The following is a 16,880-nucleotide window of genomic DNA, read 5'->3' on the forward strand; positions in this document are numbered from 1 at the left end:
TTTCAAAAGCTAAAAATGATAATTTTATACCATTTTTTTATTGTTGGCCAAGTTCTTTGGTGGGGGATGTGATTAAGTTAATCTTCATTGTAGTAGTTTTATACACTTTTAAATGGTATAGAAACTACAGTAAAAACAATATGTTCTCTTATTCTCCAAGTTATCAACTACAAAGAGAATAGAGATTATTTTGTGTTTTTAAACATACTTATTTGATCTGTGCTAACTGTAAGAATGTATCCCTAAAACAAACAAACACATGGTTTTGATGCCTAGCACAATTTGGTAATTCTTTAAGAACTTATGTAATTTCATGTAATAGAATAGAGTTGATTCTTCCTTCATCCAGAAATTGCCATGACTTCAGCTAGGATGTATTTCTGTCTTCCATTGGCCTTTGCATTGTAGGGCAGGTCCCTGAGAATTTTGGTGGCAAAATCATTTCTACCCTCATTTAGATAAAATTGCCTATAAATATTTGAGCATTTGTTTGTTAACAGAGACATTTTTAACTAAATATAGATTGACATGTTGCAACTTGAGTTCTTCTCAAGTATTTTTAGTTTTTGGACACCATCTTGTGGTGAAGCATGGGACTTGGCTGGAATGTGTATAAGGAGGATTCTCTGAAATGTCAGGGGTTTCTGGGGGGCCTTGCTACAGGTGGCAGTCCCTGCCTTGATTTTTTCAAACAAATCTGACCTCCTGAGGTGCTTTACTAGAATCTTTATGTTTAGATTTCAAAATGTCCTTGTTTGAAAAACACTACAGATGCAGGTGCCTTCTAAAGGATGCTTACCCTGCTGATTGAATCTAGAGGTTAATTTTAGTTCAAGCTATTGTTACAATAAAAAGCTAATGAGACAGGCAATCAGGGCTTTCTTGGCTTCTAATGCCAACTAGCCCCTTAACTTCTCTTTCGCAGAAATATGTGTCAGTCATCATTCATCTGTCATTCAGGGTCTGGCAGGTATCCCTTGCACCATCTCACATTTAATTATGGTTTTACAGATTTCCATTTTTAGTCTTAATTTTCAAACAAAACAATATAGAATTACTGTTATCAAATAACTCTAAATAGTGTATTTTATAATTTATGGTCAAATTAATCACACATTGGTTTTTATGCTGTATTGTGCATATTTACTTAAAAATAAAGGTTATAAAAAGTAGCTTTAATGTATTATAAACACAATGCTTGGCTTTATACAATAATACCTTAGCTTACATTGCTAGGTTTATAATTTACTGAGCAGAATTATGAAAAGACTAGAAGCTCAGTGCACGAATTTGTGCACAGGTGGGATACCTCACCTGGCCTGTTATCAAGGCCTATCAGAAGCCAACTGGCCAGGGGGAGGTATCCTGAGAGGTTGGCCAGTTGGGGGAGGGGCCATGGGAGGTTTGCCAGCCAGAGGCGGAGGGGCCACAGGAGGCTGGCTGTGGGAGCTCACTGACCACCATGGGGCAGCTCCTGTGTTGAACATCTGTCCTCTGGTGGTCAGTGCACATCATAGCGACTGGTCAACCAGTCGTTTCAGTCCTTCCGGTCATTTGGTCATAATGGTCACTTAGGCTTTTATATATATAGATATGTATAAATCCAACTGACCAGTTTTGTATATGAGGAGCTTGGAAGTTGCAACTCTGTCCTATCAAGTAAAAAGCTGGACATATTAAAAAATCAATAATTCTCCTGAGACCCACAAGAGAGGCAAGGACATAGGGTGCACAAGGCACACTACTTCCCCCAGGACTGGAGAGACCTATAGGTAAACACTGGTAGTAACACTTTATTAGAGCAGAGACTCAAGCGCAGAAACCACTATGGGAACTAGCACTAGAGAAAGAAAACCTGACCTGCCATTGATGATGAGACTCAGTGTGGACAAGTTTGTGAAATTTATCTCCACACATTCAACCAGGCTCCATAGTAAATACTGGAAAACATTTCTTCATACTTCTGACAGAGCATTCTGTTTTTCTAGTAACAAAACTAACTGGGTATTATCAGAGCCTAACTGACTTGGTGGGAGGGAAATACCCAATGCTATCCCCCTCCAGCCATCTGGATCCTCCTAATGGGTAGAAAAATCTGAGAAACATGATATTTACAGTTCAGAGGCACAGGCCCATTAAAGACTGGGACCTAATCATGAAACTGTAGAATATTTTCCCTCGCTCCATATTATAAGGCCTATATACAGTGGTTCTTTATACTCAGAATGTCATATCTGGCTATCCAGGAAAAAGTTACAAGGCGTACTGAAAGGGAAAATAAATTTTGAAGAGACGGAGCAAATATCAGAATCAGACATGGAAAGGATGAGGAATTTAAAACAACTATGATCGATCTTCTAAGGCCCCTAATGGATAACATAGACAGCATGCAGGAACAGATGGGCAATGTAAGTAATGAGATGGCCATCCTAAGAAAGAATCAAACAGAAATGCTGTGATCAAAAACACTGGAACAAAATTGAAGAATGCCTTTGAAGGGCTTATTTGTAACCTGAACATAACTAGGAAAGATATAAAGATAGAGGATATAAAGATAGAAATATCCCAAACTGAAAAACAAAAATACTAAGAAAAACATCCCAGAACACAAAACCATATACAAGGACTTTAGGAAAAACAAATGGATAATGATAATATCAAAGAAGGAAGAGAAAAAGACTAGAAGAATTTGAAACAATAACAACTGAGAATTTTGCCAAATTAATGTCAGGCAAAAAAAAAAAAAAAATAGATTCAGAGAGCTTAGAGAACGTGAAGCAGGAAAATGACAAAAAAACAAACACACACACACACAAAAACAAACAAACCACATAATTGGGCACATCATTTTTTTTTTTAATATATTTTATTGATTTTGTACAGAGAGGAAGGGAGAGAGATAGAGAGCTAGAAACATCAATGAGAGAGAGTCATCGATCAGCTGCCTCCTGCACACCCCCCACTGGGGATGTGCCTGCAACCAAGGTACATGCCCTTGACCAGAATCGAACCCGGGACCCTTCAGTCCCCAAGCCGATGCTCTATCCATTGAGCCAAACCTGTTTCGGCTGGGCACATCATTTTTAAACTAAAGGGAAATCAAAGATAAAGTAAAACCCTGAAAATAGTCATTGTTAAAAAAAGCACCTTACCTATAAAGGAACAAAAGTAAAAAATACACTGGAACTTAGATTTTCCAGAAGGCTGTTAGAGAAGCAATTTGTACAAAAACCTAATCCATTTTTTTTTTCATTAGAAATAATGTAAATTGAATTAATTCTTTCCAGACCCCTAAATGATAAAGTTTTAATCTTTTTACATATAATACATTCCAATGTACTACAAATAAACACATTAAATATAAAAGGACATGAAATTTAAATGAAAATTTAACAAAAATAAATGAAATATGCATAAAAAATGAAAAATTTCATACATATTTACTTGAATAAATTAAGTTATAAAGCTGAGGTTCCACTGTATTTTGTTTTTTAAGCTCTATACTTCTCACAACTTTCCTTTTCATTTTGCTGCTATCAATAACCTTTTTAGGGCCTATGGTGACTTACTGTACATATTTAATAATAATAAGCTGGGGGGAGAAAAAACACAAAAATATTCCTAGCACAAGGTTTAGTGGTAAACTTACTCAAACACTCACACATTCTCTCCGTTGTCTCCTGAAATACATGACTGTTCAGACAAGTATCAGCATGAAAGGATTGTCTGTCTAGAACTGAATTTTTGTTTGACAACTGAAATATTTTCCATGAATAACTTGGTCAATAATCAAATTGTTCTAGATGGGAGACATTGGAGAACTTAAGTTTGACTGTGCATCTAACTTCTCAAACACGATGGAATCAAGAAAAAAGTAGAATGAAGTACTTAAAGGGCTGAAGGGAAAACAAGTCTAAAAACCCTACCAACACAGAATTCATATCCTGATAATCATCCTTCAAAAGTGAAGAGAAATGAAGACTTTGTTAAAAAAAATTAATTTTCTTGTTGAGAGTATTAGAGATGTCCCCCATTTTAGCCTTTGGCCACCCTCCACCTGTATCCTGTCCCATCCACGGCCTTCACCACATTATTATCTGTGTCTAAGGGCTATGTATACATGCATATAAATTATTTGGTTAATCTCTTCCCACTTGCCTCCACCCTTCCCTCTGAGATCTGTATCCATGCCTCTGGACCTGTTTTATTCATCAGTTTATTTTATTGGTTAGATTCCACATATCAGTGAGAACATGTGATATTTGTCTTTCTTTAACTGGCTAATTTTGCTTAGCATAATAATCTCCAGGTCCATCCTTGCTGTCTCAAAAGATCAGAGACCCATCTTTTTTGTAGCTGCATAGTATTCCTTTGTGTAAATGTCCCACTCATCTACTGACTGACACTTGGGCTGTTTCCAAATATTAGCTATTTTAAATAATGCTGCAATGAATATAGGGGTGCATGTATCCTTTCTGACTGGTGTTTCAAGAAGTGAGGGAATGTTTTGCTGCTAAACCTACTTTGCAAAAAAATGTTAAAAGATGTGTTTTAGAGAGAAGCAAAACAGTATGGGTCAGAAAATGATACGTATCAGACCTACATAAATGATGGTGAGTAATGAAGAAGAAATAAGTGAAGATTAAATAAAAACTTAATTTTTTAAATTTTATATTTATTATTAAAAGTATTACATAGGTCTCCTTTTTTCACATCGACTTCCTCCCAATTGATCAACCAGTCAACATTGTTTAAAATAAAATAACAATAACGTATTCAATTGTGTATTCTTATATATAACACTTGAGGCTCAATGCACAAAGATTTGTGCAAAAATGGGCCTTCCTTCCCCTGGCTCCTGGCACCACCATTGCTCTGGCTGGAGCTGCCTTTCTGCCTTCCCTCCAGACTAGTGCCACCTTTATGCCTTCCCACAATGCACAGAGGCCCAGAGCTGCTGGGAAGGTGGGGAACACCCCCTGCCATTCTGTGCCTGTGTATGCAAATTAACCTGCCATCTTTGTTGGGCTAATTTGCATACTCACTCCTGATAGGCTGGTGGGATTCACAAAGGTAGTCAATTTGCATATTTCTCTTTTATTAGTGTAGATATATATATATAATCATGTATGATTCTATACAAAGAAAAATGAATAATGTTAATGGTATAAGAGATAGAAGTGAGGAATTAAGATTATATTGTTATTATAAAGTATTCACACTATGCATGAAGGGATATAATGTTCTTTTAAAGTAAGTTTGGATTATTTGTAAAGGTAATGTAACAGTCTAAAGAAATCAGTAAAAGAGTAAAAAATAAAAGTATAACCAATGCCAAGAGAGGAGATAAAATGCAATTATATAAAATATTTAATTAAAACTGCAAAAGGCAGTAAAACTATAGAAGATAAAAATAAGCATAAAGAATGTGGGCAACAAATAGGAAATAGTAATAGATATGGTAAGTATTAATCCAATTGTCTCAATGATCATTTTGAACATCAGTGGTCTAAATGTACTAATTAAAAAACAGAAATTGTTAGAGTAGATAAAAAAAATAAAACCCCACTATATGTTGTCTGCAGAAAGTGTATTTTAAATATAAAAACATGTATAGAGTAAACGTAACTATATGGAATATTATAGGCTTTCCACAGAAAATGTGTACACAAACTTTGAGTAATATAATGGCAATGTTTATTAAAATACATTTAATTTTCAAAATTGACCTACCAGCTGTTAAAGTGTATATACATTTTTGGGGGAACACCTGTATATACCATGCTTATGCTAAACAAAATAAAGCAAGAGTAGTTTTATTAATTTTAGACAGAGCTGACATCAAAGAAGGAAAGTTATCAAAGGTAAATAAGGGAATTACATAACAATAGAGGGTCAATTCTTCAAGAAAACATGACAGTCTATAATGTGTAAGTGCCTAACAACAGAATGTCAAGCCATGTGTGACAAAAACTAATAGACTTGCAAAGCAAAACTATCATAGTTGGGAATTTCCATACCACTCTATCAGAACTACATAGATCCCTCAGGCAGAAATCCAATAAGCATTGAATGGAAGAAAAAAAATTTATGCCATGTTAGTAACAAAATATTTTAAGATGTTAGATTGTTGGTATTTAATGCAACTTAACATTTAATTTCTGCAACTTAATTATAAATTAATTCAAATTATTTCACTTTTTACTTTACTTTTCTGTTTTACAATTTTCTCACTTCTAAAATGAGGTTATCTTTACAAACTAATTGCAATGATTAATACAATAACTTTTGCTTTAGGCAGCATTTCCCAAGCCAAACTGTATTGCAGAATAACAAACTTCCTAAATTCTCTACCAAGCTCTAAGAAGCAAAGATGAAGGAAATAAATCACATTGATCAAATAGGTACTTGGAGGAGAAAATGTGTGTAATGCTAAAATATTTTCTCATTGATTTTGAGACTGGGGACCAGATTTGTGGAGAGATAAACTTATGCAAACCACAGAAATAGCTGTGTGTAGCAAACTAAAATATTCTGTTTGAATGTTGCAAAGTTTTCTATATTGCAGTGATGTGGCAAGATCACTGTGATTTTGGATTGCAAGTCTTTAAGTCAGTTAAGTCTGCTGATTTTCTCTTTCTTTCTACCATAATTTGGGAAATGTTTTCCAGGTCCCTCCATTGGGCGCTGTGATTTTGAGTTTGATCTCTGTTCCTGGGAGCAGGAACAGGAGGATGACTTTGACTGGAATTTGAAAGCTAGCAGCATCCCTGCTGCAGGCACAGAGCCAGCCGCTGACCACACCTTGCGAAATTCGTCTGGTCATTACATCTTCATAAAGAGCTTGTTCCCTCAGCAGCCCATGAGGGCAGCCAGAATTTCCAGCCCGGTCATAAGTAGAAGAAGCAAAAACTGCAAGGTATGGTAAAGACAGAAATATTATGATCAACTTCTGATAGATTCAATAAGGAAAATGAAATGGTTAGGACAAGACCAAAAATGTGCTTGAATTTATCAACTTGGGATATGTGAGGAAGAAAGATGGTGAAATAAGGATGAGATTGAAGGATACTTGAACCTTTAGGAAGAAGGTGTAATCCATAAATATTTGAATTTTGAAAACCATTGGGATATTTCATGATTATTATCCAGGGATAATTCAAAAGGCATAAAATGCCAGATGTTTTCACTCAGGAAGTTTAGTACTCATTATGAGACTTTCTCCATCAGAAAAAAAACAACTATATCTATATCTATATCATCTATATCTATATCTATATCTATCTATATCTATATCTATATATGCAGTATAATCCAAGGAATATTATTAGAGATAGGTGGAGATACGATAAAATGTTTGAAGATGTCTTCATGGAAAAAGAGAGACTGAACTTGACCTCCCCCCCAAAAAAGAAAGTAGAATAATTTATATGGGTAGGAAGAAAAAAAAATGGTTTTGCCACTATCCTGTGGAAATTTGAAAAAAAGATTTATAGAGTATTAAAAGTATAAATAAGGTTATGTGGTTCTTAGGGTTAAACAAATGTATTTTCAGAATATTTCACTTTCCTTTATTTATTTTTGCTTGATGGTTTCTATTCCACAAAAATATCAAGTCAGCTACAGTAGGAACTAAACTTGGCATTATATATTATATAAATTAAGCCCTCGGGGATGTCTTCATAGGAATCTTGCTTTTGAGAGATTGATATATAAATCATTGTGTCTTTATTTATATTTACAATGAAAAGTGCAGTCTTTATAAGATCTGAACACATGATTCTGGCAGGTGTTTCCCCAAAGTTTGAGCACTAAAGGAAAAACCAATTATATCTACAAAGTTGGTAATTGATCAGAGAATCAGGCTGGGAGACAATGCATGATTTAATTCTTTAATGTCTTCAAATTATACTATTCTCATATTCCTTTCTCCACATTAGTGAGAGCCCTAACCCTGGGAAGAAGGAATATTCAATCATTGTTTACAGGCTCCCAATTGTACCTGCTTCTGTTACAGATGCTTGTTCTTCTGTTTCATGCTGACTAACCTTCACATCCTACCGCTGTCACAGTCTTAAAGCATGTTAAACCTTTAGTTTGTCTTGGGAGAGTTTCTGTCTGAGCTTAAGGTAATTCATAGGTAAATGCTCTGATAGTGATCTCATCTCTTTTATGTCTTCAGGCACATTTGATAGTTGTGCCACTCTGGTTTCACAGATTTTTCTGTAAGAAAGTGAAATGTTCAGATAAGAGTTTTAGAAAAATAACTCAGATGCCCAGAATGAATGTAATATATCATTTAGAATTATATTCAACTTTAATTAGCCTGACAATGAAAACTGACTTTTAATCAAATCTATTTTATTTGCTTTTGTTGTCTCAAAAAAAAAATTCTTGATATTTTCTAAAAAGCAAAACCCAAATACACCAGAGTTTATTTAGTTTAAGTACCTATATATTGAAAATTACAAATAAGTTCTAATCTTAGAAAGCCAATTAAAAATTAAACATGAAATACATATAAAATTCCAGTTGACTTCTAAGCATTTTTGTTTAGACACTTTCTCTAAAAATGTTCAAATTTTTTTTCTCTTTTCACTCTGTAGTAACCAAGGATTTCATCCATCTCTGTTTTCCCTGGTCCCAGAGCTGTAGTCCCTGCTGTTTTAAACATCTGTGTGAGGACAATGAAGTATGCCTCGAAGAAATGTCAAAAATCAATGATGAATGGCTTACTTCATGAATATTTGTTATATAGATTGAATACAAAGAAGTAAGGAAAGGTCAAGCTGGAAATGATTGGGTCTCTCATGTAGAAAATATATATGTATTAGATAAGCAGAAAACGACCTCCCATTTTTTTCACAAAAATCCTGTCTATCACTTGACCTTGTGGAATACCTTCAAGCAGAAAAACTCAAATTGGAGGTTTTCTTCCTTTTGAGAAATGGGTGGTGATGATGGAGATTGATGAGGAAAGAGATCAAATCTCTGAGTGACTACACTTTTAAGTGAAAATGCCTCTTTAGAATTTAATACTTATCAGACTTTTATTCACTCAGGTTGCCCTGTGATAAGTTTCTGTTGTCATCAGGTGTTCTCTGTAGAAATGGAGGTGTTTTGATGTGTTTTTTTTTTTGTTTTTTTTTTATGATAACCTACTGGCATCATTCAGAAAATGGTCTCAAGAAGATAGAGAACTATTTTCTGTGCTGTAACACATACACTTCATGTTTCTTGCACAAATGAGAAAACAGACCACACCTGTGACTAGAAAGGATCCAGAGAGACATGTGCTGTGCCCATCAGATTGTTTCTCTCATGCCTATTGGTGCTGCCCAAGAGTCTGCCCGGGCCCCTTTTGTTTCTCACTCTCAGGTGCTATGCCACCCTGGTTTCACCAGTTTTTTCTGGACAAGGCACAGGGCTCATAGATCTCACACCTTCCAACATTAATTGTTTAACAAAAAAAGAAATGTGTTTGGATTGGAGCATACTATCCAAAAGTTTCATCAGCTGGGCAATTTGAGTAGAGTCATTTACTTGGGTTATGTATTCTTCATGCTCTTTGAAGTATGCATTGCATATATTGTTTGATCATGCTTTTTACCCTTTAAACACATCCATTTTTCTTTCTGTAGAATATGCTATTGTTTCAATTAATGTATTTTTGTGTGTGAAGATCAAGCCCCATTACAGTTTTCCCTCATTCATACAAATGACAAGAAAAAAGGTTTAAAACCCTCTGAATCCTTTTTTTAAATATATTTTATTGATTTTTTACAGAGAGGAAGAGAAAGGGATAGAGAGTTAGAAATATCCATGAAAGAGAATCATCGATCAGCTGCCTCCTGCACACCTCCTACTGGGGATGTGCCCAACAACCAAGGCACATGCCCTTTGCTGGAATCGAACCCGTGACCCTTCAGTCGCAGGCTGACACTCTATCCACTGAGCCAAACCGGTTGCGGCAACCCTCTGAATTCTTATTGTTCCTAACCAGTGCTATTTTTTCTCTTAGATGTTTTTGACTCTCCCTTTCTGTGTAACAATCACTAAAAGGCTAGTCAAATTTATCTTTGAAATGTTAAAGTGTTTATTAATTTTTACTCAGGGAAAAACTCCCAAATTGCTCTTCTATAGCATGTTTCTAGCATTTTGAGTAAAATGTGAATAATTGCTGTCCTGGTGGTTTTGAAATATATAGTGGAGCCTCAAGGATCTTGTAGAACTAAAAATGTATTTCAAGTGCAAGAATGTGGTGGAATAAGCAATAAAGGATTCTGCTTTTTGGAGAAAATGATTTAAGTTTCATGAGACTGAAAATGGTTGTTTCATCCCTCTTATATTTTAATCATGAAAAGTCTTTTTGTATAACACATCACTTTTTAATCATATTTTATTTCTTTGATGGTCATGTTAAAAGTTTACTAATGAATCCTGCATTTAGAAATCACAAAAAGTAAACTCTGCTCATTTTTAAAACTAAATTTCTATTTGATCCTTATTGTACTATCCTTCATATACAGCAACATATGGTGTAAGGCTGGCCTCACTTTATTAGTACTCAGTGTTAGAGTATTCACAGAACAATAGCACATGTAGATTTAGTTTTCTTTCTGGAATTAACAAAGAGGGCAATATACTATCATTGAAAATAAAATGGGATTAATTGTACTAATTACATATAACATTCTTTCTCTTGGTTACAGATAATTTTTCATTATCACATGTATGGAAATGGCATTGGGGCACTCACCTTGATGCAGGTATCAGTCTCAAACAAAACAACGTTCCTAGTTAATCTCACTGTAGAACAAGGCAACTTCTGGCAGCGGAAGGAGCTAATACTGTCTGGCGAGGAGGATTTTCAACTCAAATTTGAAGGAAGAGTTGGGAAAGGACACCACGGTGATATTGCACTGGATGACATTGTGCTTATGAAGAGTTGTCTACCGGCCCATCAGTCCATGGAAGAACTAGCGGTGCCTCTTCCAACAGGTACACTTCAACTTGTGTTTGTTTGGAGGTTTTACAGGGTAGAGACTAGAAAGGAAAAAAAGGAAATAAAAAGCAATGACATATACAAGTAGTTATCTACTGCTTCCAAAATGAAGAAAAAAAATCCTTTGTATTCCAAAAATACAGGTACCTTTTAAGCCTTTTCTTATAAAATTATCTTCCTCATTTTCTCAAAGCTTCAGTATATTTATCAGTTCCTGAGTTCTCTGTTTAGTCAGCTGCTTCTTAGACCAATAAAATAAGACTTCTCTGCTTGCAGTCTAATACATAATCTATTATAATATTAAAAAAATAGCAGTTCACTCAATAAAATATATGTACATTGAGGACAGAGTTACTCAATTTTAGTTATACATTACTGTGGTTATGCTGTTTACTTTATTCTTTTTAGACCAACAACTCTAATTTGAGTGGCTGAGTAACTTAAATAGTTTAGATAATTGAATAAGTCCATATACTCTTTTAACCTAAAATATATTTTGGTAATTTGTTCAAGGAATTATATTAAATTTTGAGTTGGTAGGAAGCCTGTCTGACAAAGTATGGGCAGCTATGCACCTGTATGGCTCCCTCCTCAGCTGATTTCCCTGTATAAGATGCCCCTTGATTTTCAGTCTAATTATTTTAGAAAATAGTGTATTATACATAGAAAAATACAGCATTTTACCTGCCAGCACATTCAAATTGGGTTAGCCATAATTCAATTGTTTAGTATTCAGTCATGGCTAATGGCCACTCACTGGCAGCACAGGAGATGAAGTGAATATTAGGGTACTTTCAGGTCAGTCCCTGACAATGGGGTTCCATTTTTCAGGGTAAATTTTGTGAATTTCCAAGAATTGCAGTCATATTCTTATTTAAATAGAAGCACAGAAATATACCCAGGGCCAAATATGAAAGCACAAGTATCATATTCTAGTGGACTACATACTCAGATTCCCTTCTTAATAACTACATGCTGCACAGCTCTGAGACTCAGTTTCCTCATCTCTAAAGCAAATAGACCATCACCTATTTCTTAGGTTCTTGGGTTCTTATGAATACAAAGAGGTAATTGCTTATGTAATTTGTCTAGTTTCATGGCTGTCGTAATGTAAGCATTTAGTCAATAAAATTCTCATTTTATATTATGCTATATTTTGGAGCACCTTTATCATTATTCCTTAGGCAGTGTAGCCATTTGAAAGTAAGTATCCATTATTTGCATTTTTATTAAAACATGTTTTTCTACCATTTGTTTTGACAAAATTTTTTTTCTTGCAGAAACCACAAGCATGTAATTATTTTGTAGTACATTATAATCATTCAATTTTGTCATTTATTGATAATGTCTAATTTATTTTGAAATAATGAATAATATGTATGTAAGTGTATACTTAGAAATGTTTAATAAATATTAATTTATTATTACTACAAAAACACTTAACTTGAAACTTTCACAGTTTGAAGAAGGGTAATTACGTTATGTTAACATTTATTAAAGGTTTGAAAGTCACTCTAGTTCATGCAGACTTTTCATCTGTATTCAGGTATGTAGGCTAACATCTCCCTTAAGGATAGCTTAAAATTGAAAAGATAAGAGAGACAAAACATATATTTATGAAGGTGCAATTGAATTTAATCTGAAATCAGTGATTCTAATGAGCCAAATAATATCCAGGGCTTTGTTAGCAAATTAGTTATATTGTTATTAACTTCCCATAATTATATTAAGAGTTTATTTATTCATTTTTAATTTTAGGAAGGAAATGTCAATATTTTTACACTATTAAGCATATTGGATGATATGAACATAAATAAGAGTGAAAAATACATTCATAAAAATGCTTTTTAAAACTTTATTTTAATTTATTGGGATGACATTGATTAATAAAATTATATAGGTTTCAGGTGAACAATTCTATAATGCCTCATCTGTAATATTGTGTTGTCTTTTCAGCACCCCAAGTTAAGTTTCCTTTAATCACCATTTATTTCCCCTTTTCCTCTCCTATTTCCTCCCACCTTCCTTTCTCTCTGGTAATGAATGACCATACTGTTTTCTGTAAGTATGAGGGTTTTTTTGTTTGTGTGTTTGTTTGCCTGTTTTGCTTAATTCCTTCACCTTTTTCACACATCGCCTTAACCCCTCCACCTCTAAAAATGTATTTTGTTGGCAAGTCTATTAAGGATATTAAGGACCAAGTGATGATGGATAAAAATTATTGTTTAACAAATTTCAATATGAAAAATTCAAACAAGATCCCTCTCTAAATGTTCATTTGCAAATTCAGCCACTATCTGATTCTCTGTTTTATTGGCAGATATTTTTAAAAAATCTCTTAGTATAATGAGGTCAGGGAATCAGTTTTGTGTGTGTGTACTGTGTTTTGAGTCCCCACAGTTATTTTTAAATATGAGTTATGCAAGAAGAACAGTTGAGGATATAACATGGTAATCAACTTTTGATTTAAAAATATATGTAAGGCAAAGAGGGCTGAGTGGATTAGCTCCTTCTAAAGGTCACTCATTTCTCTGAAATATTTGGCAAAAGTTTAAAAGGCTTCTACCTACTGATGAGAGTGCCAGCATAGCAAATCAGACAGAGTCCTGAGTAAGGAAAATCAGGCTGATTGCACTGGCTCTGTAATTTAGTGAAGCCTTTACATAAAATTTGGTGCAAAGTGCATGTGTTTGAGGTTTAAAGACATGAACTTGGATCTCTGCACTGCTTACTACCTATGAAATCAGCCACCTGGTCTACTTAACCTCCTTAATCCTTACCTTTCTTATCTGTAAAAATGGGATTATTGTAATTTACTTCTAAGTAATTTGAACACATAATTGAGATATATATGCTTTTAAAAATACTTGGCAGATAGTTGGTTTTCAGTTTTCTTTTATCTGCCACTACTGCTAGAGGGATTATAAAATTAAACTACAGGTTGAAATTTGTTAAAAGCATAGTATCTACTTGCTGGTTTTGCTTTGTGATGTTTCATTCGTTGCTCAAAGAAATAGTTTAGATCCTTTCTGTCCCTGTTTCTCTTCAAAGGAATTGCACACACAAAAACCTCCAAATATGTAATTAGTAAACTTGCTGATTTTATTTTCTATATATAAAAGCTTAATATACACTTATGATTGTCATATTTTCTTGCTTAGATGACTCTGAATCATTATAAAATGTGTGTCTTTATGTTTGGAAGTATTTCTCCCTTTGAGTTTTATTTGTTATTTCTAATTTCATGGGATGGGATTGACATGTCTCCAGGACATATGGAAATTATAGGAATTGTTTTGCTTGGATTTTATTTCTTTAAAAATTATTTAAGTTTTATTTTACACGTTTTTATCCCTCCTTCCTTTGGAAAATAGACACTTTTATTTAAACTTTACCCTAGAATTTTAATGTGCATAAGTAACATAATACAGTTTAAAGTAACTTGGCATCTTTATCATCCTTCTTAATATTACATAGAACTTAAATGCCTTAACTCTAGTTTCCCTTCTATCCATTTACATGTAGTTGTTTTCCAAGGTTTTATTTCTATTTTGATATTTTTATATCAAATTTTGACATTACTTCTATTGTTTTCTAGAAATTTCTGTGCCAGTTTATTAGCTTTATATTTCTTCTGACATCTTTCTTCTAGGCTTATCTGACTTCTTCTTGGAAAAACATTATTTTGCAATTCTCTAGCAGGGATCTTTTGGTGATAAACTTAACAATTTTTATTTACCTAAAAATGTCTTTAATAAGCCCTTACATTTGAAGGCAGTTTCATGGGCATGTAATTCTAGATTTACAATTATTTTCTCTTAGATTAGAAGATGTTATTCCATTTGTTTAGAATTGTGTAGTTATTGTTGAGAATTTATTATTGTTACTAATTAAGAAATCACTAATTTTTTCTCAGTCTTTTGAAGAGCTCTTTCTCTGGTTGTTCTGAAATTTTATGGAGATGTTTAGAGTATATTCCGTTTAACATTGAATATCTATTTTTATAAGCTCCTCTTTCCTTCTGAAATTTTGATTAAATGCTACTAGGCTTTCTCACTGAGTCATTTCTACCTCTTAAACTTTATTACATATATCTTCAGAATTATAATTTTTATTTTATATATGTCTATTTTTCTATTTAGTCTTTATTGAATTTTGCATTCAGAATTTATAAATTTTATTTAATTTTTCTCTACCTGGACATTTATGAAAACACCATGTTTCCAATCTCTTTTATTTTTAACATATTCAATGAATTTCTCTTGTATTGTTTTCTGTAATATCTGTTTTGAAGTCTTTGTGGGCCTGTTTCAGATGGTTGGTAATTATTTCTGCCCACATTGGCTTGTTATGTTTTGAGAATTTGATTGTGAACTGATATTTGTTAGAATGCCACTTGTGTGATCTCTTTGAGGCTTAGATTATGTGGACGGTCCTTCAAACAGATGTGATTATGCTCCAACCTGACACCTGGAGTCAGCAGAGGGACAGGTGTGGTTTCAATTATAGTTCTCAGTGTGATCTGAAGGACTGGCCAAATAATATAGACATATAATATAATGTCATATATTATGTAATTCTTGTATAATATATAGCTAATAAGAAAAAAATACCTATATAACAAATAGCTAATATCAATTTTTAAGAAATGTTACTTTTATTTCCATCCAGATCAAAAGCCAAATCATATAATGATATCCTACACTGCCTTTTTTTTTTCTTTTCTTCTCCTTTCCCATTGATTTCAAGAGAGAGGGGAGGGGACAGAGAGAGGAGCGAAATCAATGTGAGAGAGACACATTGATTGGTGGCCTCCCACAAGCACTCCCACCGATGAAATTAAACCTGCAACCCAGGTACATGCTCTAGGTGGGGAATGGAACCCGTGACCCTCCAGACCGAGGGCTGATGCTATAACCACTGAGCAACAACATCTAGGACCTATGGTGATACTTAAAAAATTTGTATTTTATTTTTATTTTGGGGTAGAAGACTTCTTTGCCCCAGCATTTTGTGCTTTTGTCTCCTTTACAGCTCCCTGAAACTTCAAAAGTCCAAGGTTGACTCTAACTTCCTTCACTACAAAGCCCTAGGCTAAAGCTTTCCAATAGGTCCTTCATGGACATGAGTGCATTTTGATAGGGTTATGGTGTGCTGAGCCATCGATATCCATAACTCACAAGTCAGCCACAATAGAACTGTGTATCTTAATCAACTCTGTTTTTTTTAAAAAAATATTATAAACTGAGTGGCTTAAACAACAAATATTTATTTCTCATATATTTGAAAATTTTAAGTCCCTGATCAAGATTTCAACATGGTCAGGTTCTGGTGAAACCTCTCTTCCTAGATTACAGAAAGCATCTCTGGTCTGACAGGTTTCAAACTCACATAAAGTAAACTAGTGAATCACCACTTTACTTAGAGAAATATACAGAGATTTTAACTGATCATTTGTCTCCTGATTTAAGATATGGAATAAAATAATATTTTGATTGAGACATAAATGGTTTAAGAAGGGGTCCCTGATTGGAGAGGGTGCAGGCTGGGTTGAGGGGGACCCCCCCCCCCCCGAGTGCATTAATTTTCTGTACCAGTTGGCTAGTGATTAAATAGTTGACTGTTGAACAACATGGGTTTTAACTGCAAGCTACCAGTTATATACAGATTTTAAAAATAAATGTGTATAGTACTATAGATGTATTTTCTCTTCCTTATGATTTTCTTTTTTTAAAATCTTTATTGTTCAGATTATTACTGATATTCCTCTTTCTTAACCCCTCCCCTATAGCCCAATAGCTCCCCTCCACCCAGTTCCAACCCCATTCCAGGCCTTCCCCCCACCCCACTGACCTCATCCATAGGTGTAAGCTCT

General features: G+C 34.0%; 1 protein-coding gene across 1 annotated transcript in view; it reads left to right on the plus strand.

The window, feature by feature from the left end:
• Window positions 1–16,880, plus strand: part of MALRD1 (MAM and LDL receptor class A domain containing 1) — a 578,615-nt gene that overhangs the window by 254,173 nt on the left and 307,562 nt on the right. The window contains exons 25-26 of the mRNA XM_036459535.2: window positions 6,672–6,919; window positions 10,713–11,001. Coding sequence (XP_036315428.1) covers window positions 6,672–6,919; window positions 10,713–11,001 — 537 coding nt within the window. The remainder of the gene's footprint in view (window positions 1–6,671; window positions 6,920–10,712; window positions 11,002–16,880) is intronic.

The sequence above is a fragment of the Pipistrellus kuhlii genome, unplaced genomic scaffold (genome assembly GCF_014108245.1).
Source record: "Pipistrellus kuhlii isolate mPipKuh1 unplaced genomic scaffold, mPipKuh1.p scaffold_m20_p_1, whole genome shotgun sequence".
NCBI lineage: Eukaryota > Metazoa > Chordata > Mammalia > Chiroptera > Vespertilionidae > Pipistrellus > Pipistrellus kuhlii.